Source organism: Papio anubis, chromosome 13 (genome assembly GCF_008728515.1).
Source record: "Papio anubis isolate 15944 chromosome 13, Panubis1.0, whole genome shotgun sequence".
In the NCBI taxonomy this organism is placed as follows: Eukaryota; Metazoa; Chordata; class Mammalia; order Primates; family Cercopithecidae; genus Papio; species Papio anubis.
The window spans coordinates 27,650,467-27,674,969 of NC_044988.1; the positions used below are offsets into that span (position 1 = coordinate 27,650,467).

At 35.2% G+C, this 24,503-nt stretch overlaps 1 protein-coding gene and 1 long non-coding RNA gene across 7 annotated transcripts in view; both read left to right on the top strand.

Moving 5' to 3' along the window:
- PTAR1 (protein prenyltransferase alpha subunit repeat containing 1) overlaps positions 1–21,739 on the top strand; it is a 49,492-nt gene extending 27,753 nt beyond the window's left edge. For 4 of the 6 annotated variants that reach the window (XM_009188914.4, XM_009188910.4, XM_009188915.4 and 1 more), the window contains 2 exons: positions 7,271–7,575; positions 12,520–21,739. In XM_009188914.4, coding sequence (XP_009187178.1) covers positions 7,271–7,575; positions 12,520–12,862 — 648 coding nt within the window. In that variant the 3' untranslated portion in view covers positions 12,863–21,739. The remainder of the gene's footprint in view (positions 1–7,270; positions 7,576–12,519) is intronic. The other 2 variants (XM_009188912.4, XM_003911789.5) reach the window with 2 other exon arrangements.
- A 954-nt stretch (positions 21,740–22,693) lies between these two features.
- On the top strand, positions 22,694–24,219 carry LOC116270006. Its single transcript, XR_004177846.1, has 2 exons — positions 22,694–23,326; positions 23,997–24,219. It is a non-coding gene; the product is annotated as an uncharacterized LOC116270006 (long non-coding RNA).
- Positions 24,220–24,503: the final 284 nt, after the last annotated feature.

Consider the following 24,503-nt stretch of genomic DNA (forward strand, 5'->3'; position numbering starts at 1 on the left):
TTGCTTGATCAACTCAGTGCAGTTTATTCATGAAAAAGTATAAAACCCATCATACCCACCAACTGTCCTGTATACTGGGTATGGCAGTAAGACAAAAGTGTTTGCTCTCAACAAATTGAAAATCTAGTGGAGAAAGTAGACCAGCAATTACAAAGCATCAGAATACAATGGGAGCACAGAAAAATGGTTCTTCATCTAGGATGGGCTTGTTGGAAATAGCTGCCGGGGGAAGGAAGATATATTGAGTCGGGAGGCGTGATTACAAGTTGTTTGGTGGGTAGTCAGGGATATGGAGTGCTTGGTGGTCATCTCAGATCTATGACTTGATGGTGTGTGGGAAGAGGAAAGAGATATGAGGAGGCTTGGAGATAAAAAGGAAGGCACAGTCCAGGTTGACTGAGAAGTCTTTGGAAATTTTTCTGCCGTGATGTGAACCTTTTCAAGTGGCATTTCCATAAAATCAGGAACAAGGGGCCAAAGTGAAATTCTTGGTTACTTGAGACTATCTGGTGGTAAGGATAACTCATTAATGGTGAGCTCAGTTGCCAGGGTCCACTCTTGGGCTCAGATGTCATCACTCTTCCTTGACCCGCCCTTGGAGGAGGACTTACCATTCTTCCATTCCCCACTTGCCACTGCAACATCTCTTGCTCTTGTTATCAGTAAGGAGTCCTAAATTTACCAAATCCCCTTTCTGTTGTAATAAGCCATTGGGCCCACCTAGAACATTTACTGCTATGCTTTGTCTATTACAGGAGGTAATCACAAAAATACCAGTAGTCTAGATCAGCTTAAAAATATATATGAAATGAGCCGGCATTTTTTAACTTAAAAAATTGAAAATGACTTTTTAAAGTGCTGGCCTCGAGTATTAGTAAAAGTATGAAAATAAGCATTATTCAAATTGTTATAATCTTACTGAAGGGCAACATGGCAGCACTTATCACACTTTTTAAAATAGGGTGTTATTTTTTGAGTTCTGCTTCCAGGAATTCATCATAAAGAAATAATGGAAAATGAAGTATGGTGGAATGATTAGAGGCTTCACTCAGTGGTCATGCAGACCTGCTTTGCATTCTGGCTTTACCACCAATTTGCTGTGCAGCCTTGAGGAAGTTGCTTAGCCTCTTACACCTTCAGTTTTCTCATCCGGAAAAAGAGGGTGACGATAATTCCCATCTCACTGAGTGATGCAAATTGAATGGGAGAATTCATATAAAGTGGCTATCAAAGTGCCTTAACTAAGTGTTCAATAAACACTGGCTATTAAATATAGAAGTTTATGTATAAAAGTAGCATTTATAGTAGTGAAAAACTAGAAAATCTGTAGCCCTTCAGTAATGAGGGAGTTGTTACATTACAGTCCATCACATTGGAATATTTTGTTATGACTAAAAATTATATTTTAGAAGATGATTTAAAGGAAAATATTCACAATAGATTATATTAGGGTAGGCCTAATATTATTATTTATTTATTTATTTTTAAGACAGGGTCTTGCTCTGTCGCCCAGGCTGGAGTGCAGTGGCACAGTCTCAGCTCACTGCAGCCTCCACCTCCCAGGTTCAAGAGCTTCTCCTGCCTCAGCCTCCCAAGCAGTTGGGATTACAGGCACCCACCACCATGCCCGGCTAATTTTTTTATTTTTAGCAGAGATGGGGTTTCGCTATGTGGGTCAGGCTGGTCTTGAACTCCTAACCTCAAGCAATCCACCTGCCTCTGCCTCCCAAAGTGCTGGGATTACAGGCATGAGCCACCGCACCCAGTAGCCTAATACAATTTTTAATGTATTTGTTAGCATTGAATGAGACTGCAAATACTTTAAAGTGTTTGGAACAGTGCTTGGCACAGTGCTTGGCACATGGTAAATGCTCAACAGATATTTATACATACACACAACAATGTTATAGATTTTTTTCTTGTATTTTTTATAAAAACATTTTCTAGTCAGAAAAAAGTTAAAGAATAAAGATTGATTAAAAGTAGTATGGGGTGGAATTATGACACTAATTTTCTATTTTATGTTCTCTCTGATGTCTGTATGCTTAAATAGACATTTAAGTAAATTTTAAAATATTTATATTTGAGGGTAGTGTGGCAGGAAAGACTCACAGACAGGCAGTTTATTACTACTGGCAAATTACAAGTTAATATAGGGCTTCACATAAAAAAAGCACATATACTTATTTCTCCAAAAAAACATACCCACGTCACCAATAAGGACAGGAAAAGATATTCAACATCTTTACTATTAGGGAAATGCAAATCAAAACCACAGGGAGTGAGATACCACTTCACACCAAAATACGGACAATAATAAATGTTGGTTAGGATGTGGAGAAACTGAAACCCTTCTTTGTGGCTGGTAAGAATGTAAAATGGTATAGCCACTGTGGAAAGCAGTTTGGCATTTCCTCAAATAATTAAACATAGAATTACTATATATTAATAAAACTACAGTTAATATATATCATATTCTTGGAGAAAAACATGCATTACCATATATGACACTGTAATTCTACTCCTAGGTATATACCGAAGAGAAGTGAAAACACATTCCATACCAAATCTTGTATGAGAACATTAATAGCCACATTATTTATAATAGCCAAAAAGTAACACCTCACCTGAGGAATGGAAAATGTGGAATATCCATGCAATGGAATGTTGGCCATAAAAAAGGAAGGAACTATTAATACATGCTGTAATGTGGATGAACCTTGAAAACATGCTGATTGAAAGCAGTCAGATTCAAGGCCACATATTGTATGATTTCATTTATATAACATGTTCAGAATAGGCAAAACAGATTAGTGGGTACCAGAGGCTGGGGAGGAGGGAATGGGGTATAACTTCTAATAGGAACAGGGTTTTGTGGGGTGGTGAAAACGTTTGAAATTAGATAACAGCAATGATTGCACAATTCTGTGAATATATTAAAAAACACTGATTTTTTTTTTACTTCAGAAATGATTCTAAAGTACATTAGAGAGAATAAAGCTTAAAGAATACCTGAGAAATTGTTAGGAAAAACGATAAGGAACACTCTACCATTAGATACTTAAATGTTTAATAAGACAGAATAATTAAAATTGTGATGCTATTTCAAAAATAGACTCAGTAATGGAACAGAATATAAAGTCCAGAAACAAATTCCAATACATAATATGTACATATTCATTAATGATGAACATGGCATTTCACATAATTAGAGAAAGGTTTCCTTATTCAATTTGTGATGCTGGTAAAATTGATTGACTTTTTAGAAAATAGAAAGTTAGGTTTTTTTTTTTTTAATCTAAAATACCAAATTGAACTTTAAACGGAATAAAAACCTATATGAAGAAAAAGGAGACTCACATTATGCTAAGTGAAATAAGCCAAGCGCAGAAGGATGAATATTGCATGGTGTCACTCATAGGTGGACTCTAAACAAGTTGAACTCATGGAAGTAGAGAGTAGAATGGTGATTGCAGGAGTAGGGTTATGGTAGGGAATAGGGAGTTGCTGGTTAAAGGGTACAAAGTTTCAGTTAGGATGAATAAGTTCTGGAGGTCTAATGGTAGAACATGGTTAATTAGTGTTAATAATGTATACCTAAAGATTTCTAAGAGCGTTATCTTAAATGTTCTTATCACAAAAAATAAAATAACCTATGTGAGGTGATGGATATGTTAATTCACTTGATTTTGGTAATCATTTCACAGTGTATACATAAAAACAATATGCCGTACATCATATATATGTATGTATGTGTGTGTGTATATATATGTATGTATATGTGTGTATATATGTGTGACATACATACACACATATATACACACATATACATATATATACACACACACACACACAATTTTAATTTGTCATTTACACTTCAATAGACCTGAGGGAGAAAAGAAAAAAAAGAATTTTACTTGACTCCAAATCTTTAAAAAAAAAGAAAAGAATTTTAAAAATCAGTTGCAGTAATACACTGAAATAATATTTACAACACATATGACAAATAGAGACTTAGTATCTTTAATATGTAAAGACCTCTTACAAACTCATAAGAAAAATAATGACTATCACAAATAGTAAATTAGACAATTCATAAAAGTAGGGAATTAGGCAAAATAGGCAGTTCATAAATGAAGAAACAAAGGAAAAGTAATCACACAAGAAAAGATATTTAGCCTTAATGATAATTAAGGAAATGTAAATTAAAATGAAACGTGATTCTTATTAAATTAGTGAAGATTAAAGTATTGATGATGAATTTAGGAAATAAGCATTAACATGTACTTCCAATAGGAGTATAAATTATATGGCCTTTCTGCAGGGCACTTTGACAGTATGTGCTAAGAACCTTATAAAGTTTTTTTCTTTGTTCCAGCAAGTATATTTCTAGAAATTTCTCCTAAATAATTAGATATGTACATAGATGTATATATGAGTGTTACTTATACAAGAGTAGAAACAAACAGGGGAATGGTTAAATTCTGATAATCCTGAGGGTGAAATATTTTACGAGTTAAAAATTATAAAATAATATTTAATGCCATAGGAATATATTTATAATTGAAGTGGAATAAAATTAGTACAAAAGAATATCCCAGATTTTTGTTAAAAATAAACTCTGTGCATGTGCATACATAGAAAAAAACCTGAAAGATTTGTTTTATGCCAGAATGTTACAAGTAGTGATCTCTGGCCAACAAAATAATGGATTTTTGTTTGCTTTTTTATGTTTTTCCGTATTATTGGAATTTTCTATATTGATCATTTTGTATCACTTTTATAATCAGAAGAAAGCCCAAATGTTATTTTTAAAAGTTTACAGGACCTACAGCATATGTATTTTTAGTAGTCTTTCATTTTTAACACGTTATCCCTCTTTTTCATAGCCCTGCATCTGCAGTTTTCTTGTAGTTTATTTACTCACTTACTCATGTTTTCATACGGAAATAGGAAAAGGAAGATATTTAAGGTATATCACATAAAGGTCATTTATCCCATCAGTACCGTACATTAAAGCCATATCTTTATATAGTATCTTTAGATCACTTAAAAGTTAATTGGATCACTTAAAAGTAATTGCTGTCTTTTTAAAAAAAATCATTCCCTATATCTTTATATCTTTTTATTCTAACAAGAAAATGCCCTGAAATTCCAGTTAAAGTTTCTTCTTTCATTTAATATGCATCTTTATATCTTAGGGAAAAGAATATAGTGGATTTTCTCTTTACAAGCCTAATAATTTTTTTAAGAAAGTGATTTTGTTGAAAATATATGTATATTTTTTTCCTTTTTGAGATGGAGTCTCGTTTTGTCACCCAGGCTGGAGTACAGTCGAGCAATCTTGGCTCACTGCAACCTCTGCCTCCCAGGTTCGAGTTATTCTCCTGCCTCAGCCTCCCAAGTAACAGGGACTACAGGCATGCACCACTGCGCCCTGATAAGTTTTGTATTTTTAGTAGAGACAGGGTTTCACCATGTTGGCCAGGCTGGTCTCCAACTCCTGACCTCAGGTGATCCGCCAGCCTCCCAGAGTGCTGGGATTACAGGCATGAGCCACCGCACCCAGCCAGAACATCTTTTATTTATGTGCCATTTTTGCCTCAAAATTAAATAATAAACTGCAATTTTATACATAGAAATATCCAGTTAGAAATAATCTAAATGTTTTTCATATTATGTAAGTTCACTTTAAATAAGTAGAGTACTCTTTTCAATCCATACTAAGAAGCCATGCCAAAATAAAAAAGCTGCTGTATTATAGCCAGAATGTTCTACAGGTTTATTTTTCAAAAATGTAATAAACGTAAGATTAGTTTTTATTTCAGGTAGGAGTTTATCTGGTGCTATTTTTTGCTCGCCTTTTAAAATCAAATAAAGATACTGTTTTCCATTTCTCAGAGACTTGCCAGCTCTAACCTCTGTAATAAATTTAGGTGGCTGTGAATAAACTCATTGGAACTTAAAGGAGATGTTTAAAACATATCACTGATACAACTTGACTGTCTTGGCTGGAAGTAATCTTACTCCTTTATACTATTCGCCTTATTTATTAAATTGTTCATTCATTCATTTCATAAAATATTTATGTATCCACTCTGATGTCAGTAGGTATAGGAGGATTGAAGTATCAAATAGGAATGAATAAATATCTTAAAGCCCTCACTCACTGAGTTTAATGGGAATGAAGAGATGCACTGAAATTCTTTAATAAATGTGATGCAATACATAAGTACTGTGGGGGTTCAGGAAAAGGAAAGATTCCCGGGGAAGAAAAATGGTGTAAGAAATGGAAAAAAGATCATGGTACAGGAGAAGGCATTTGTCTGGGACCTTTGACAGACAGGTAAAGGTGGCATTCAGCATTATGCTGTCTATATTGTTAACTGTTCACAAATGTGTATCTTTTTTTCTTAGCTGGTCTGAAAATCCTCTGATGGAACGTGGTAGGCACTTGATATACCTTTCACTGATTTATGTTTGCTACCTGTCCAAGACACTCTCAAATAAATTATTTTTGCATAAGTGCTGCTTTTTAAAAAAGCATTTCATTTGAAATTCTTCAGTTTGCAAGATATTGGTATCACAAAGATTTAAACAATTTACTGCTGAATTTTATTTCATTTCTTTTAAAACCCATTTATTATTGTTAAATAAGTTTGAGACAAATGAAGTCACGAGCTCTTGAAACATTCTTATTATTAGTGCATCATGTTTTTCTACTAATCCCTTATAATTAAGTAGTGAACAAGACAAACATGGTCTCTGCCCTCATGGCACTTATACTGAAGAACAAATAATTTCACTGAGCCTATTGTTGAAGACAGAATAAGTTAGATATTATACACATTTATTAAATGTAAAATAAAGTTTATATGAAAGTAATCTGAGTTTATATTTTTCCTTTTACGTCAGCATTACTTGTAAATGAATACCCTAATGCTCATCATTATTTTAGAATTTGTCTTTCCTTCTCTGTGTGTATCAGTCAGAATGTGAGTAGTCAAGGTCTAAGGGAAGGATGACAAATGAGTTCTTAAATTCTTTAATCTTAAAAAAAAAAATCTATCACTTTTATATGGGGAAGAGAAAATTTGCATGTATTAAGCTTCCACTAAGTGAGAGCACTGTGCTGGACATTGTGTACAAAATATTGGTAAGAATGGTCTTGTCAAAAAAGGAACAAATCAAAGAGAAATCAGAGGCAATAATGGAGAAAGAAGAACCTTTCAGAACTCTTCTTCTTACTTCCCTTTTTTCTTCTTACAAGATTCTTCTTGATGAACTGTCTTCTACTAAACATTGGGCATCTATGCACGTTTCAGACCACAGTGGATTTCACTACCGCCAGTTTTTGCTAAAGTCTTTGATTAGCCAAACTGTGACAGACAGTTCTGTGATGGAGCAAAATCCTTTGAGAAGTGAGCCAGCGCTAGTTCTTCCAAAAGATGAAGAAGCAGCAGTTTCAACAGAGGAACCAAGGATTAATCTTCACCATCTTCTAGAAGAAGAAGTTGAATTCAGCACTGATCTTATTGATTCCTACCCAGGACATGAAACCCTTTGGTGTCATAGGTAAGAAAAGGGAAAATCTATTTTCTACACAAAACTATGCGTGTCCTCATGAGAGCTGCAGAAGGTGTTAGTTACACCTGATTCCTGCCTGCTTGGGTAAACATGGTCATCTGATTGTTGAGCTTTGCCTGAGTGAATACAAGAGGTTTTGTGTTACCATCTCATCATCATCATCATCATTAATAAGAGATTGCTCATGTAGATCTCTGCCTGCAGCTTAGGATGGTGATATTCAGCCTTGACTGTGCAGTAGAATAACCTGTGTTAGTTCCAAAATAAAACAGAATCAAAAGTTTTTGGACTCTTTCCTTGGAGATACTAATACTTAGCATATCTAGGATGAATTGCTGCCATCTCTCTCTCTCTCTCTTTTTTTTTTTTTTTTTTGAGACAGAGTTTCGCTCTTCTTGCCCAGGCTGGAGTGCAATAGCACAATCTCGGCTCACTGCAATCTCTGCCTCCCAGGTTCAAGAGATTCTCCTGCCTCAGCCTCCTGAGTAGCCGGGATTATAGGCGCTCACCACCACACCTGGCTAGTTTTGTATTTTTAGTAGAGATGGAGTTTCACCATGTTGGCCAGGCTGGTCTTGAACTTCTGACCTCAGGTGATCCACCTGCCTCAGCCTCCCAAAGTGCTGGGATTACAGGCATGAGCCACCATGTCTGGCCTTTTTTTTTTTTTTTTTTTTTTTTGAGAAAAAACTCAACACATAATATTGATGCACAGTCAGGATTGAGATTTGATTAGACCCCGGAATAAGGTATGCTTTATCATTTTTCCAACCCTGATGGTCTGCAAATTAACTTACCTGAAGTATAATCTCTTAACACTTTTTGTTTAAAGTGTAAGAGAATTTATCTTTGAGAGAGGGGAAAGTCTGGTAGCAAAGAGTGAAAAAGGGTTAGCAACCTATCCACTTCAGTTGTTAGTACATTTGACAGTATGTTGGAATGAAGTCACGTATGTGACCCCTTCCCAGCTTCATTTCTTTTGGATCTTCCTTTATTTGGAGGCGTCTTCATCTTCATAAATACAGATTCTACTTTAGGCCATAGCATTGTATTTGTAAATGAAAGACTTGCCCGCACTAGGCAGGAAGGAGGTAGGCATTCTTTAAAATTGCCTATTTCTAAAGTTATTGAGATTTTCTTTCTTTCTCCAGTCTAGTCTGTCTTGTAGGTTATTTGAGGAGACCTGGTCAGCTGCTTTTCCTTACTAAATATATTCAGAACAAAAGATTATCTCCCCTCTTTGGCACCTTCATTAGTAGAGAATGCTCTTTTTCTCTTAAAACCAAGTCACTTATTTCATGTTTTCAAGAGAGAAGATAGATCTTTTAAGCTACTGGCATACCTCAGAGATATCACAGGTTCAGGTCCAGACCACTGCAATAAAGTGAATAAAGCAATAAAGTAAGCCACACAATTTTTTTGTTTCCCAGTGCATATAAAAGTTACTTTTACATTACACTGTAGTCTAAGAAGTGTGCAACAGCAGTATGTCTAAAAAAAAAACTATGTATCTTAATTAAAATACTAGATTGCTAAAAAATGCTCAGGATCATCCAACCCTTCGGCAAGTTGCAGTATTTTCCTGGTGAAAGGTATTGCCTCAGTGTTGGTGGCTGCTGATTGATCAGAGTGGTGGTTGCTGAAGGTTGGGGTGGCTGTGGCAATTTCCTAAAATAAGATCGCAATGAAGTTTGACTCTTCTTTCATGAAAGATTTCTCTGTAGTATGTGATGCTGTTTGACAGCATTTTGCCCACAGTAGAACTTCTTTCAAAATTGGAGTCCTCTTAAACCTTGCTGCTGCTTTATCAAATAAGTTTGTGTCATATTCTAAATCCTTTGTTGTCATTTCAACAATGTTCATTTCACAGCATCTTCACCAGGAGTAGATTCTATTTCAACAAAATACTTTTTATTTTGGTTCATCCGTAGAAAGCAACTCCTCATCCATCCAAGTTTTATCATGAGATTGTAAGCAATTCAGTCACATCTTCAGGCCCCACTTCCAATTCTAGTTCTCTTGTAATTTCTACCACATTTGCAGTGACTTACTACACTGAAGTCTTGAACTCCTCAAAGTCATCCATGAGGGTTGGAATCACCTTCTCTCAGAGTTTTGTTCATGTTGATATTTTGACTTTCTCCCATGAATCACAAACGTTCTTAATTGGTATCTAAAATGGTGAACCATTTTCAGAAGGTTTTCAATTTACTTTGCCCAGATCCATTAGAGGAATCACTATCTGTGGCAGCTATAGCCTTATGAAATGTATTTCTTAACAAGACTTGAAAGTTGAGTTTTTCCTTGATCCATGGGCTACAGAATGAATGCTGTGTTAGCAGTCATGAAAGCAACATGAATCTTTTTGTACATCTCAATCAGAGCTCTCACATGACTAGGTGCATAGTTAGTGTGCAGTAATATTTTGGAAGGAATCCTTTTTTTCTGAGCAGCAGTTCTCAACAGTGGGCTCATAATATTCAGTTAACCATTCTTTAAATGGACATGCTGTCAACATATGTCTTTTCATCCAGGCTTCGTTATTCAGTTGATAGAACACAGGCAGAGTAGGCTTAGCATAATTCTTAAGGGCCCTAAGATTATTGGAATGGTAAATGAGCCCTGGCTTCAACTTAAAGTCACCAGCTACATTAGCCCTTACCAAGAGTCAGACTGTCCTTTGAAACTTGGCATGGATTTCTCTCTAGCTATGAAAGTCCTAGACGGCATCTTTCAATAGAAGGGTATTTCATCTACATTGAAAATCTCTTGTCAGTATAGCTGCCCTCATCAGGGATCTTAGCTAGGTCTTCTGGATACCTTGCTGCAGCTTCTACATCAGCATTTGCTACTTCACTTTGTACTTTTATGTTATAGAGATGGCTTCTTTCCTTAAACCTCATGATCCAATCTCTGCTAACTCCAAACTCTTTTTCTCCAACTTCCTCACCTCTCTCAGTCTTAGAATTAAAGAGCATTAGAGCCTTAGTCTGGATTAGGTTTTGCCTTAAGGGAATGTTGTGGCTGATCTGCTCTTCTATCCAGAACACTAAAACGTTCTCCATATCAGCAGTAAGACTGTGTTTTGCTTATCATTTGTGTGTTCACTGGGGTACCACTTTTAATTTCCTTCAAAAACTTTCCTTTGCATTGACAACTTGGCTAACTGGTATGAGAGGCCTACCTTTCAGCCTGTCTCAGCTTTGGACATGCCTTCCTCATTTAGCTTAATCATTTCTAGCTTTAGATTTAAAGTGAGAGATCTGTGACTCTTCCTTTCACTTGAACACTTAGAGTTCATTGTAGGGTTACTGATTGGCCTAATTTCAATATTGTTGTATCTCAGGGAACAGGGAGGCCTAGGGTGAGGGAGAGACATGGGGGATGAGCTGGTTGGTGGAGCAGTCAGAACACACACATTTATTGGTTCAGTTTACCATCTTATATGGGTGTGTTTGTGACACCCCAAAATAGTTATAGTAGTAACATCAAAGATCGCTGATCACAGATCACATAACAGATATAATAATCTTGAAAAAGTTTGAAATATTAGGAATGTTACCAAAATGTGACACAGACAAAAAGTGACCACATTTAGTTGGAAAAATTGTGCTGATAAGACTTGCTTGACACAAGATTGCCAAACCTTCGGTTTGTAAAAAATACAATATCTGGCCTGTAATCTCAGCACTTTGGGAGGCCCAGGAGGGTGGAGCACAAGGTCAGGAGATCTAGACCATCCTGGTTAACACAGTGAAACCCCGTCTGTAGTAAAAATACAAAAAATTAGCTGGGCATGGTGGTGTGCGCCTATAGTCCCAGCTACTCGGGAGGCTGAGGCAGGAGAATGGTGTGAACCCGGGAGGCGAAGCTTGCAGTGAGTCAAGATTGTGCCACACTGCCCTCCAGCCTGGGTGACAGAGCGAGACTGTCTCAAAACAAACAAAAAAACCCCAAAAAAACAATAGAGCAAAGCATAATATAAACTAGTTGTGCCATAGGCCAGTTTTCTACTGCTGACTCATTGTCATTAGGCAGCTTATCTGGCTTTTAAGTTTTACCCCTTGTAAAACTGGTACATTATATGCTCCCTGTCTGCTTCAGAATATGCAAGGAAAATGAATAGAATTCTCTTTTAAGGGCTTAGAGTTGCCAATGTGAATGATGAGATATAACAACCTAGAGCTTATACAGTTCATTGTACATAGATGTGCCCCCAGTGAATTGAAATTTTTGGAGATTAGGCACGGGAATCTTCATTTTTAACAAACAATTCTAGGTGGTTCTAAGGGCAGGAGAATTGCTCTTCTCAAAGGGAGAACAGGAACTGTATCTTTTAACATGTTTTGCTCAGAGCTCAGCACATCCCCAGTGCATGTGGATGTTTAAAACTGTAGTTGGTGATGGATTTAGGGTAAAGTTCAGTTGACTTTTAGGGAATAAGACCCCCTACAACAGACACGTTATTTTTATTAAAGTATTTGATAGAGGCCACAGATTCAGCCTCTAAAGGAACTGTTCAATCCCCTTATTTCTGAATCACTTTTCTTCCAGGATATCAATGAGGTTCGTTTTTGGTTTTGTTTTATATTTATAATTTGTAGCAGAAATAAGACTATCACATATTTCTAATTTTATGTTATAGTTACCATAGAGTACCATCTCCAAGTCATTGTCATCTCAGTAAATGCTTATGAAAAACCTTAGGACCGTATTCTTTCTCACAAACCTGTAAGCTGGGGTTATAAGACTTTCTTTGTCCAAATATCCTGGAACATCATTGCTACTGTTTTTCCTCCTTCCCCTGTATAACTTGGTTATGAAGTGGACAGTGAACTGAATACTGTATGTTTTGAAATTGCAAACTTTTTTTTCCGGAATGTGAAAAAAATGTGATTTTCTTTATTCTCTTCCTTCCCCTCTCTATCGCAGGCGGCATATTTTCTACCTTCAGCATCACTTAAATGGTAGGTTTCCTCACAGCATGACCCAGTTGTCACCTGCAGACAGCCCTGGGGGGACTTTGAGTGACTTGCACCTTATCCCAGCAGGCTCCCAACTGTCTCAGGCAATGGAAGTGGATGGACTGAATGACTCTAGCAAGCAAGGCTATTCCCAGGAAACCAAACGCCTGAAGCGGACACCAGCTCCAGACTCTCTAGGCCTAGAAATGGAGCACAGGTTCATTGATCAAATATTGTCCACCTGTCGGAACGTGGAGCAAGCCAGGTTTGCCAGTGCATACAGGAAATGGCTGGTTACTTTGAGTCAATGAAAGAGGTGAATTAGTCCTACAAGGTTCCCCTTTTAGTGCAATATTGCTTTCTTTTATTATTTACATAGTTGCATGAACTGTTTACTATTATTGGCTAACCATATGTTCTTCATCTTTAGGTTGAAAGTCCATAGTAAATCTTTCATTTTATTTATTTTGTTAATAACTGGCATTCCTGTGGGGATAAAATAGTTGTATAGTTCCTTCGTGCTAAACAACGTGTCTTAAATTTTCTGTTGAACTTCTCACCCTTTGTATTTCTGTAAGTGGGGTTTCTCATTTGGTTTTCCTGATTGGTTCACATACACACCTCTACCCACCTCAGTCCAATTGCTGCATAGGCAAATTATTTTAAAAATTAAAAATTTAAGGCCTAGGCAGGAGGATCGCCTGAGCCCAGGACTTTGAGACCAACCTGGGCAACATAGCAAGACCACATCTCTACAAAAAGTAAAAAAAAAAAAAAAAAATAGCTAGGCATAGTGCTATGCACCTGTGTTCCTAACTACGCAGGAAGCTGAGGCAGAAGGATTGCTTGAGCCCCAGGTGTTTGTGGCTATAGTGAGCCATGATTGCACCACTGTACTCAGCCTGGGCAACAGAGTTGAGACCCTGTCTCTAAAACAAGTTGAAAATAAACATTTATGTTGCAGTTCAACTTAAGAATGTTGGTATGAATGCTGAAATGTTGGTATGAATGCTGAATAACTTGATGTAATTGTTTTAAGAATCAAATGGCTAGATGGGTGAATGTGTAAAAATATAAACTAGTTCTCTTTCTCTAGCCTGTTCTACCCAATTACCAAAGTCAGAAGTATTGGAATTTATATGAAAAAAATGCTTCCAATGTAATCCATTTTTTAAATGGTTATTTAAAAAAAAAAAACTAAGAGTTTATGTAATTGCAGTAAAGGAAAATTATTTTTATTGCTAGTTTTGATAGATTATTTTTACCTCAAATTTGGTATATGCCAAAACATGTCAGTCCTTATACAGTTGATTTTTTTTTTCTTTCTGAAAACCTGGAATGCTGTTTTTAGCTATTACTACTTTTTAATTTCAAATTTACTTATAACAAATGGGAGAAATATATAAAGAAATACATCCATAAAAATCTTCCTTTTTAAAAATCTAAATTATTGAGGATACACTATGGAGACTACAAAATTATCATGAAGTGACTATTAAAGTTTAACTGGCAAATGCCAGGGGAAGGAATAGTATGTGCAAAACAAAACACTTTTATACTGAACTTAATCAGGGATGAGGTACCAAAGTATCCACATTATAGCTGTATCTTATGTTTTCAATAACAAGGGCTGAGTTTTTCAGGTAGGTGGGGTGAGGGTGGGGAATGGGCCATGTAATGTCTGCTTTCTTATATTTGCCCTTTTGTAAATGGTCTGTGTTTCTTCTTTTCATATACTTTCTGTTTTGCCAATCCATTACATATTTTTTGTCACTTTCATGTGTCATTTTTGTATATCTTTCCTTTCTTACTTCAGGGGTGTGTCTTTAAGATTTCTACCCCCTATTTGCAATGAATTTCATACCTTATCTAAAATACATTCATATACCAGAAATATCAACAAGAGTGGCCCTTCTAAAAGTTTCCCTAATGATGGAAGCTGTCTGTTGTCCTATCTCTGTGCAGAATGTGAGTAATAGTGGCAGAAATAAGTGTGACAACCATGCTTTGCCTGTTGTGCTTTTTACTGGCTAGGTGATTTGCAAAGTGGGGATAAAGATGTAGGGAAAGTAAACCTCTCTGTCTCACTGTTATAGAAAGCCTGGACTTGAGTTAGGTACATCACCTTAAAGAAGCAGAAATATGTCCTTTTGTTGGGCATCCTGGTTTTGTTGAGTGGCAGACTGTTTAAGTGAGTGAGACTTAAGAATGCCAGAAACGTTGTCTAGCCTGGCCCCAGTAGACAGAATTTGTTCTTCTCTCAAGTCAAAAATTACCTTTTTGTAGCTTTTATATTATTTAGATGAAAAAATGCCATTAAGAACATAATTCTATGGCCCTTTGTGTACAAAACATATTTTGAATCAAATACCTCAAGGTCCACCTAGACCTCTATGGATAAAATCATAAGTTTATGATTTTTAGCTCCTGTGAGGGTTTGGGGGCAAACTGCACAGAAAAGACATGGGTGGTTCAACCCATTCCACTAAAATATGTTGCCAGATTCTGGCCGAACTCAGTATTACCTTTTTTCCTAAAAATCATTTTTCACATTTTGAGTAATAGGGCTTATTATGCTTTGATGTGAAAAAATATCAGGAAATGAGTGACAATACCCTATGAAACACTAGCTAAATTTTTATAGTGCTCCATGCCTTTGTGTACCTTCCACTGATGATCTTGCCCATCTTTGGTGTTAACTATTTTCATATCTTCTAAGGCTCTTAACCCACTCTTTTGAAGCCGTGCAGTCCTTTAATATGTCTTGGTTTCTTCCTAAAAGTTTTAAGTAGAGAGCAAAAATACAAATATCCAAAGGATACTGTTAGTATGTAACTTTTGTGTGCTGCTTTATTTCTAGAGTTTGCATTTTTTAATTGTTCATTCACAGAAAATCCTAATATTACCCTATATGGTTGTTTTTTTTCCTAAGTGGTTAATATTTAAACCCGCTAGCTGTAGCATGATAATGTCTTTGACTGAGCTCATGTAGTAGAAAGGATGTGTCTATTTTCTGGGACTTGTTAGTCTTTACTTATTTTTCTATAACTAATTGTTAAAAGGAAAAGATGGCTTATTGACATGTATTTCATTAAACTTTCACTGAAAGAACAGTGGGTCATCGTACCATACTGTGGATTAAGAATACTACTGACAAGCAAAAAGCATTAAGCTCTGTAACTGTCTCCACCACCACCTTCACCCCACTTTTAGTGTACCTTAGTGTACTTTAGTGTACCTGTTTTGGCAATACGGTGTTTTTCAGATTCTACTTGTGCCCTGCACATTGTGAGGACTCATTAAATATTTATTAAATTAATGAATGACTAACAGAAGAAGAGAAAGATTGTTTGGGAGTGATAAGAATGAGTGATGATTGAGAAATTCATGGATTAGTGCAATGGATTGTGAATGATGCTTTCTAGTTTCGTAATACGTGGGAAGTGCTATTGCCTATAGAATAAGTTGATTTAGACTTTTTTTTCTTCATTTCATTACCTTGTTTAAACTTGTTAAATCCCAGCCAAGAAATGCAGCTCTGTAATTGTCAATTAACTGTACTATAACATATACTAAAAATTGTAGAGCTGAAGAACCCACTTGCATTAAGAACACCACTTTCTGTTCATTTGCGGTATTAGAGGACAGGTCCTGCACACAGAGGCAGAACTGCTTTTGGTCATCTGAAGAAATTCTTTGATTTCAGTGACTTACTGATCTGTACCTGTGCACGTATCATCATTTTATGCTTCTCCTTGTTTCCCCACAACTTGAACTGTGACTCTTTCAGGTATTTCTTAAATCGGTGTGAGTCACTTTGTAAGCTTAGGGATTTGATACATATTAATGTCCCCTTTGTCTTCTCTAGGTTTTAGCATTTTATTACGTCTTAAGAAACTCTGGGCCCAGACTTTCAGTCATATTTCTTATTCCTATGGTACAGTTCTCACTTAAAGGCTTAATTATTAGTAGGGTTAAATACATACAGGTTATCTCTAAAAGTACTTAAGTTTTCAAATAAGGGCTTATGTGATACAAGATATGGAAACAAAAGTTTTTGGATTTTTATGCAGTAGTTTGCAGGAAAGCAAATACATAGTAGATCATATGCCACTTAGGTATGTTCAGGTCATGCCAATTTATTCTTGTTAGGCCACACACACATGTATGTGCGTGTAAAAAGAATTTTTAATATTGAAGCAAACAAATTACCAGTTTAATAATTTTCTGTTATATAGCACACGATGGCAGATACCACCTACTGTATAACTATCTAATAATCCCTACCCTAGTTCCCCTGAGTTATAGAAGATGCTAAAGATTTAGTTGTAAAGTTGAAGTAACATGATTTTTTTTTTCTAAAAAGCTGTTTTAAGCTAACTATTATTTTGCTATTGGAAAATTATATTTTAAAACTTAAAGATATTTAAAGTGTGCTAGAAAATTTGAACCTGATAACAACTGAACCTTTTGTCTTGAATAAATTTCTCAAATAGAACTGTGCAAACCCTAGCACTTTATGTGTTGCTGCCTCCCCACACCTAGGTATGCTCTGTAATAAGCTCCCAGTTAATGGAGAGATGTGTAGAGGCACTGGGAAGTTAATGAAGAAGAAAAATCAACCCCAAGAATTCCTTATTGTCACATGGTGTCTTTTAAAAAATAACTATAGGACTGTGTTAATTTGAGTGCCTTTCTTACTTTTTTGGGAGCAAGATTATATTTAATGTTTAAGAAAACAGGATGGAAGTTTTATCAAACAGTTGATTGTGGCCCATTGTTTTATTTATTCCCATCGCTAGGCATGGCCCCATAGGGTATTTTATCCTTCAGTGAGAGACTGATATAAGCAGGCAGGATGCTTTGATTATTCCATTAGTTATCATTTTAAGGACCCTACCAATATTTAGTTCTTTCTTTCTGGCAACTAATGTTTTGGGGGTTGGAGGCATCCCATTTAGAGGATGGTGTGTGCACAAATAGATTAGTCTGAAACCTGTGTCCAACGGGAAACAGTGGCACTCTGCCCTAAAATAAAGGCCAGAACGTTGTCCTAAATGAATCCTTTGCCTTACTTTAGGACCTTCCTTCCCTCTCAAATTCAGGCATAATGTAATATAGTTGAAAGGGTGAAAACAGTACTTGCTTTCTTTCAGATACTGGAGGAAAAGAAGTAAATGCGTAAATGAAATTTTAAATGTATCATTTTATCTGTTTGTATCTGGAGAAGGAAGGGATAGGAATTCCATATTTCAAGATAGCAACTATAATTTCATAGAAATATATAGCTAAAGATTCCAAAGTGCTTTTACAGAGAACTGTTGAATAATATATTCCTAAAGGGCAGCAATATGCCATGTTCATGGTGAAGACAGAAAACCAGTGTATCAGTTGTGGATCTTAGGTGGGAGAGGAAACCTCAGGCTCCCAACTTTGACTTCTCTACTCTCACCAGGCCATGTTAACACTGTAAAACCAAACTCTTTGCTAAGAACAATACAGGGCAGTAGTTTAGTCTGCTGATGAAACTTTGTGCTTCCAAGAATATTAGCTATATATAATTTGTGCTTTCTGGACCATAGAATGGTCCAGAAGGCTAACCCTGACATTACCTTTATTAGTCTGTTGTTATTCCTCAGGGTGTAGAAGATTTAGTAAATTTAGGACAAATTTTATATTCAGTGACAAAAAGCAAAGGCAAAAATATGCTAAATATATTATTAGCTCTTAAATTTTAGTATAGATCATATTTTTTATAAACTATTACCAGTACAGTAGCTAGTAGATATTCTGTGACTGCCTCGTTCATCTTGCTGCTTTGGTCCCTATGGCTCTAGTATGAACATTCTTGTGTCTTCTGTGGAAATGATTTCTGTATTACAGTTCCATCTTTGGTAGAGGTGGGAATAATTGTATTTTGTTTTCGTTGACATCATTCTCAACTTTTAGAAATACTGTTGAGGAAAATGATTACTGTTGGTTTTCAAATTGACAACTATTTTGCTTCCAAAGACTTCAATTTCCCTCTGTTTTATGTGTAGACTTCATATATGTTCAACACATTGCATACTGCTTTGCACATTGTAGGAATTCAACAAGTCAGAGTTTATAAAAGCTAGAAAGATAAAACTAGCTTAGCTGTCTTATCATCATTGTCCATATTCTTAGCTTTGGGAAAAATATACCATTTTGCATAAAATACATAATCAGTTTCAAATGCACAAGGCAAAGATATACAGTTGCACAACATTGCAAGTGAAATTTACAAAGGATTTTTATTTTTGTGTATGCTCCTATTTAAAGTGCTCCTATTTAAAGCAGTTTTCTTTATTAGAGCAACATCTTCCAGCAAAGTTAGAAACCTAACATAAGTGCTCATTTGCCCAAATTAACGAGATAGTTACGTAAACTTTTCATATTAAGTCTTTAGTCATTTACAAACAATAACATTCTGGCTTTTCTTCCATACCTTTAAGGAATCAGCCTTAATTTTATGTATGGCAGTCACTTTCCTCAAGGTACTATGCAGCACACTTTAGATTGCTTATTTATCTTTATAAGGTGATACATAATAAATTTAGGTTTATTTGTCACATAATCTCATATGTTCAGATGTTGATTCAAAGAGCATTCTATTAGAAAAGTTTGTAAATTATCCTCCCTTACAAATACTATTTCATCTTGCATTTGGAGCAGGTATTTTTTTCTTATTAGTTGAAGACTGGGTACAGTTATAGTAGATGCTCAATAAATGCTTAGTCAGTGATTGATCTAACATCAAACTAACAGCTTTCAGAAAGGAGACTGTTGACATCTTTTCACCAAGGAGTATATTTGTAGAGTAATATATGTGTGGAATTTTAAAATTATATCATTTGACATGATTTATGAGGCTTATTTAGGCTGGAGTTAGTAACATGTAATAAAAATATTATTTATACACAACATAGTTGAAAGATAGGAGATGTGAAAGTTTAAGTAGTATTTTCTTATGCAAGGCATATTAATAAATGTAATTAAATGTCTTAAGCAGTTCGCTGAACTCTAGAGAGAACTACTGTAGTCTTCTGCAATCAGTCTCTGTATTGGTATATCCAGTACTATCGGGGTTTAGGTTCTTTTTATTTTTCCTTAAATCTTACTTGTTTCTAGCGTCTTAAGAGTGGTACTGGTAAAATGTGAAGTTACAATAAACTTCTGCTTGTTTTCTCCGAACATCTTTGGCATGAGGGAGAACTTTTTATGAATGATACAGTAGTTTCAGCATCTGTTAATTTGTGGTTTTCAAAGCATTTTTGACCAAGTTTACCTAATGTAAAAAGATTAAACAGTTTTATAAAACACAAATAAACATTCCTACTTGAACTGTGAGGAACAGAGTGTATAGTACAAATGTAATTAGGCATTGCCTCCTGGCGAGGTTCTTGATGCATGACTATGATGCTGGCTGCTGACTGAGGTGAGCACTGTGAGTATTGTATTTTGGCATATGTTGTTTTTAGGAAAATAATGGAATGCATTCTTAGATTAACATTGTTTTTGAGTTAGAAAAAATAAAAGACAAGGTATTATAAGTATGCCAAATATTTTTACACTACAAAAGATTTAAAAAGGAGAGGGAGAAAAAATATCAAAGGCCAGTTATGATTTTTTTAATAGCGTCTAATTTTTTTTTTTTACTCAAATTTTTTGGACACTAGTCAATTGCATAATTTAACATGGAGGAGCTTTCATTTAAAAGAAGTTCTCAGCTACTATATTCTGCCATTAGAATTCACCATGCCTGTTAATTTTACATTGCTTGAAAATTTAAGTTAGCTGCCATCAATATTGTTTTAAGATTTTCTTATAGTTTATGTTTAAATGGAAAAGTTACGTATATAATCTGTGGTGCAGGGTCAGGCCTTGGCCATTAAAGGTAAGTTTGGCTAACTTACTTTACTGAAGAGACTAATGGTCTTCCCTCTGTTGCACTGCTATGTTTCTTGATCTATTTTTCCCCAGTATAAACAGTCTACATTGAAGTCCTTTAGCTCTCTCCATATACTAATTGACATTTGTTAAGGATTCAATATTTTGTGAATTCTTTTTTCACTTAAAATGCATATCTTGCAGAGAGATAAGAGTGAATTTTGCAAGAATTTATATGCAGAGTGTGCTTATGGGTTTCTGGGAGTTTGAGTTAGTACCCCAGAGTGCTTAAAGTATGATGCTAAATTCTAAGGCTAATATAATGACTATAGATTATCTATATCCACACTGTTCAATAGAAATATAATGTGAACCACAACATAATTTTTAATTTTCTAGTAGCCATACTAAAAAAGAAGCAAAATTAATTTTAATAACATTTTATTTAACCCAGTATATTAAAAATATCATTTCAACATGTAATCAATATAAAAGATTATTAATGAAACACCTTATCTTCTTTTTCTTCCGTACTGAGTCTTAGATTTGAGTGTATTTTGTACTCGCAGCACATCTCAATTCTGACTGGCCGCATTTTAAGTGCTCAATAGTCACATATGGCTAAGGGCTACTATACCGGACAGTACAGATTCATAGAGTACAAAGTATGACTTTATTTTAACTTTGGAGATGGTGAGGTAGGCATGTATTTATGGTACTTTACAAATTCAAAATAGTTAGAAAAGCATCTAATAGAATTATCCGCTTGTTTTCCTTCATCTTCATTTTAATATGCTCTAGAAGTAGGATCAACCTGTTCCAATTTGCCAAGCATTATTTAAGGAGGAATAATTCCATACCATGTAAAATACTGTGATATGCTGATTATAATACATTATTAACAAATTTTCAAGTTGCGTTCACTAAATTCTGTCCTGTTTCTTCAAAATAATATAGCTTAAATTGCATGTTAATTGTATATCTTACCTATTTTGTTTTTATATTATTCTTACAATATAATCATGTATATTAACAAACAGCCCTGGGATTCTAATCTTCCTCTGCAGCTGTCTTCCAGGACTTACTGGCACTTATTACATTGTGGTAAGTGTCAGAAAAGTAGAATAAAATATTCTTTTTCCATTAGATTTGTTCTTATGTGACCATGTACCAAGCCAGATATAAATTATTGTATTTCTGTAGAATATGGAAAATAGTGTTTGTCTTACCTTTGCTAAATGTTTGCAATTTCTAAGTAAACCTTTCATCTCCTAAAATGAGTGTTAAGTGTGATTTTGTTTTTACTTTTGGTGCTTTAAACTTGAATCTAGTCTACCAAGCTTTCCGTTTTATTTGCTTTGATGGTGGTAGGGAGGTGGAGGTGTGAACTGTTGTGTAAATGAAACCAATAACTTTATGACCTACATTTGTAGAAAGAATAAAAATGCCACTATGTCTAGAACATAAAAGAAATGTCAAAAACAAATTAGAGAAATTGCCACAGTTGTTTTTAAATTGCATTAACAGTGACTAATTGCCTTGTGAAAGTTATTATGACTAGATGTGCTTTTTCCCACCTATTTCAAATGAACCTGTAGAGCACACAGAATTACTTGGTTATTTTAGTGTTACATTGTGTGTTTTCTCAATCCTGAGTCTCACTTCTGTATGTTATAAGCCAGATATAGCAGCGTTACTTACACAATATAATACGTAGATAGACTCCAAAAGGTGTTTGATAAAGCGGATGCTTTTTTTTAACTCAAATTTTAAATATTTCAGAAGTGTTTTATGGGAAAGACCTATATTACTTTATCCCTTGACTATTTAGGATTATATTTTATATAATGCATTACTATTACGTATATTTTGGGTAGGAAACAGGATATCAAATTTATTTTGCATGATGGCAAAGTACTACAATTGTTTAAAATTGCAGTACTGGCCAGGCGCAATGGCCCACACCTGTAATCCCAGCACTCTGGGAGGCCCAGGCGGGTGGATCACTGAGCTTAGGAGTTCAAGACCAGCCTGGCCAACATGGCAAAACCTCGTCTCTACCAAAAATACAAACATTAGCCAGGCATGGTGGCGCACATCTGTAATCCCAGCTACTCAGGAGGCTGAGGCGGGAGAATGGCTTGAACCCAGGAGGCAGAGGTTGCAATGAACTGAGATCATTCCACTGCACTCCAGCCTGGGTGAAAGAATGAGACTCTGTCTCCAAAAAAAATAAAACATTTAAAAAAAAAAAAAAAAAAAAAAAAGCAGTAGTGTTTTTGCACTGATAAGCTAGGAAAGAAAACTAGCTTAATTTGAATTAATAAGCAAATTATATAAGAAGTGTGACAAAAATCCGTATTAGTAAAGTGCTTCCCTGGGAAATTGATTTGGTTAGTAACATGCTTTTTGAAATGAAAGATGAACAATAACAGATCCAAGATGATACACTAGCCAATTAAATTTATTAAATATGATAACCCTTTTGTCATTGGTCTACATTTAGCAGATAGCACAATTCTCATGTTGGAAACTCAAAGTTTTGCTTTTGGTACTCTATTACTTAAAAAAAGAAAAGGTATTTTTTATGAGATATTTAAATAGCATAGCTTTTGTCCCTGTTGGGCATCAGCTTTAAGTTACAGTGTGCCTTTTCTTTAAGAGAAACACAGTAGTATCATTATATGTGTACAGTGTCACAGAAGTAGAATTTGAAGGGTTGCTTGCCTCTCCACCTTAGCTTTAAAAAAAGGAAGCAATAATTTACATCTTGTTTTTGATTTCACAGATTCTTAGAGTAATCCTGGCTGTCGGGGTTCTGAGTGCTTTACCTCTTCTTAATGATGTGAGCAACAGACAGAATGGTATTTCTGAATTTACACTTTTAGTACTGGAAAAGTCTGATGATATACGAATATCTCGTATTAGATTTCTCATATACCTCTCACAATAACTATAGCAGCATGATCAGCGAAAGGTCTGTGTAGGGAAGCTAACTAGGCTGAATTGACCCTCTGTCATACTTTATATTCTCATATTTTTTAAAATTGCTAGTGACCTCACTAGATACATTGTTGAGAAAATACTGAAAGGTAGTGACCACGTGGGATGGGTGTAACACCAGTCACCCCTATTTGTTTTATTTTCAAGTAAGTTGTGTAGTATTACCATCTACTGACATCCCTTGGAGCAAAAATTATCACGTTGTCTCTTGTTTATAACTAAGTGAGGACACATCCAGTTGGTGGCATTGATATAAGTCTTAATTTCAGTTATTCCACGTGAATAAAAAAATCATCTTGTGTAGCATTTATTATAGTAGAAAATCACCAAGAACTACAATGTGCAACAATCGATTGAGTAAATTAGTGTTTTCCTGTAGAGGTATACTATGCACTCATAAAAACAGAACTTATAATTACAAGGAAAAAACCTCATAGTAAGTTAAGTTTTTAAAAGTAGGTTACAAAGCAGTATGTAAATAAGATTCTAACTTTATTACTTTTTTAATTTAAATCTCATTTCTAATCATAGCAGGACCAACCTTCATACTGAACACAACTAAAAATGTTGGAAAATATATTAAAATCTTATTCAAAGCAGATAAATTAAAAAACATCATACCAAGACTGTGGAATGCCAGCAGAAAAAAAAAATCAAAAAGAGCTAAAGACAAAAGATTAAACTGATAACTCACTTCTCGACAGCAACATTGGATCAGAACACACTGGTAATCTAGAATTATAAACAGAAGAAATTCTTTGGTGAATGAGAATAAAGTACACATATGCAATATATTTCCATTCATGTAAAGTTTAAAAATAATAAAATCATTAAAGAAAACAAAATTATTGCAAAGATTAGGACGGTGGTTGCATCTAGTTGGGGAGTGGAACCATGCCAGGGACAGGAACAAGATGAAGAACCTGTGGGACTCCGACAGGGTTCTGTTTCTTGGCTTGGCCTTGGGTACATGTTCACATATACGTATATACACACGTGTGTGTGTGTGTGTATATATATACACATATAAAGCATACT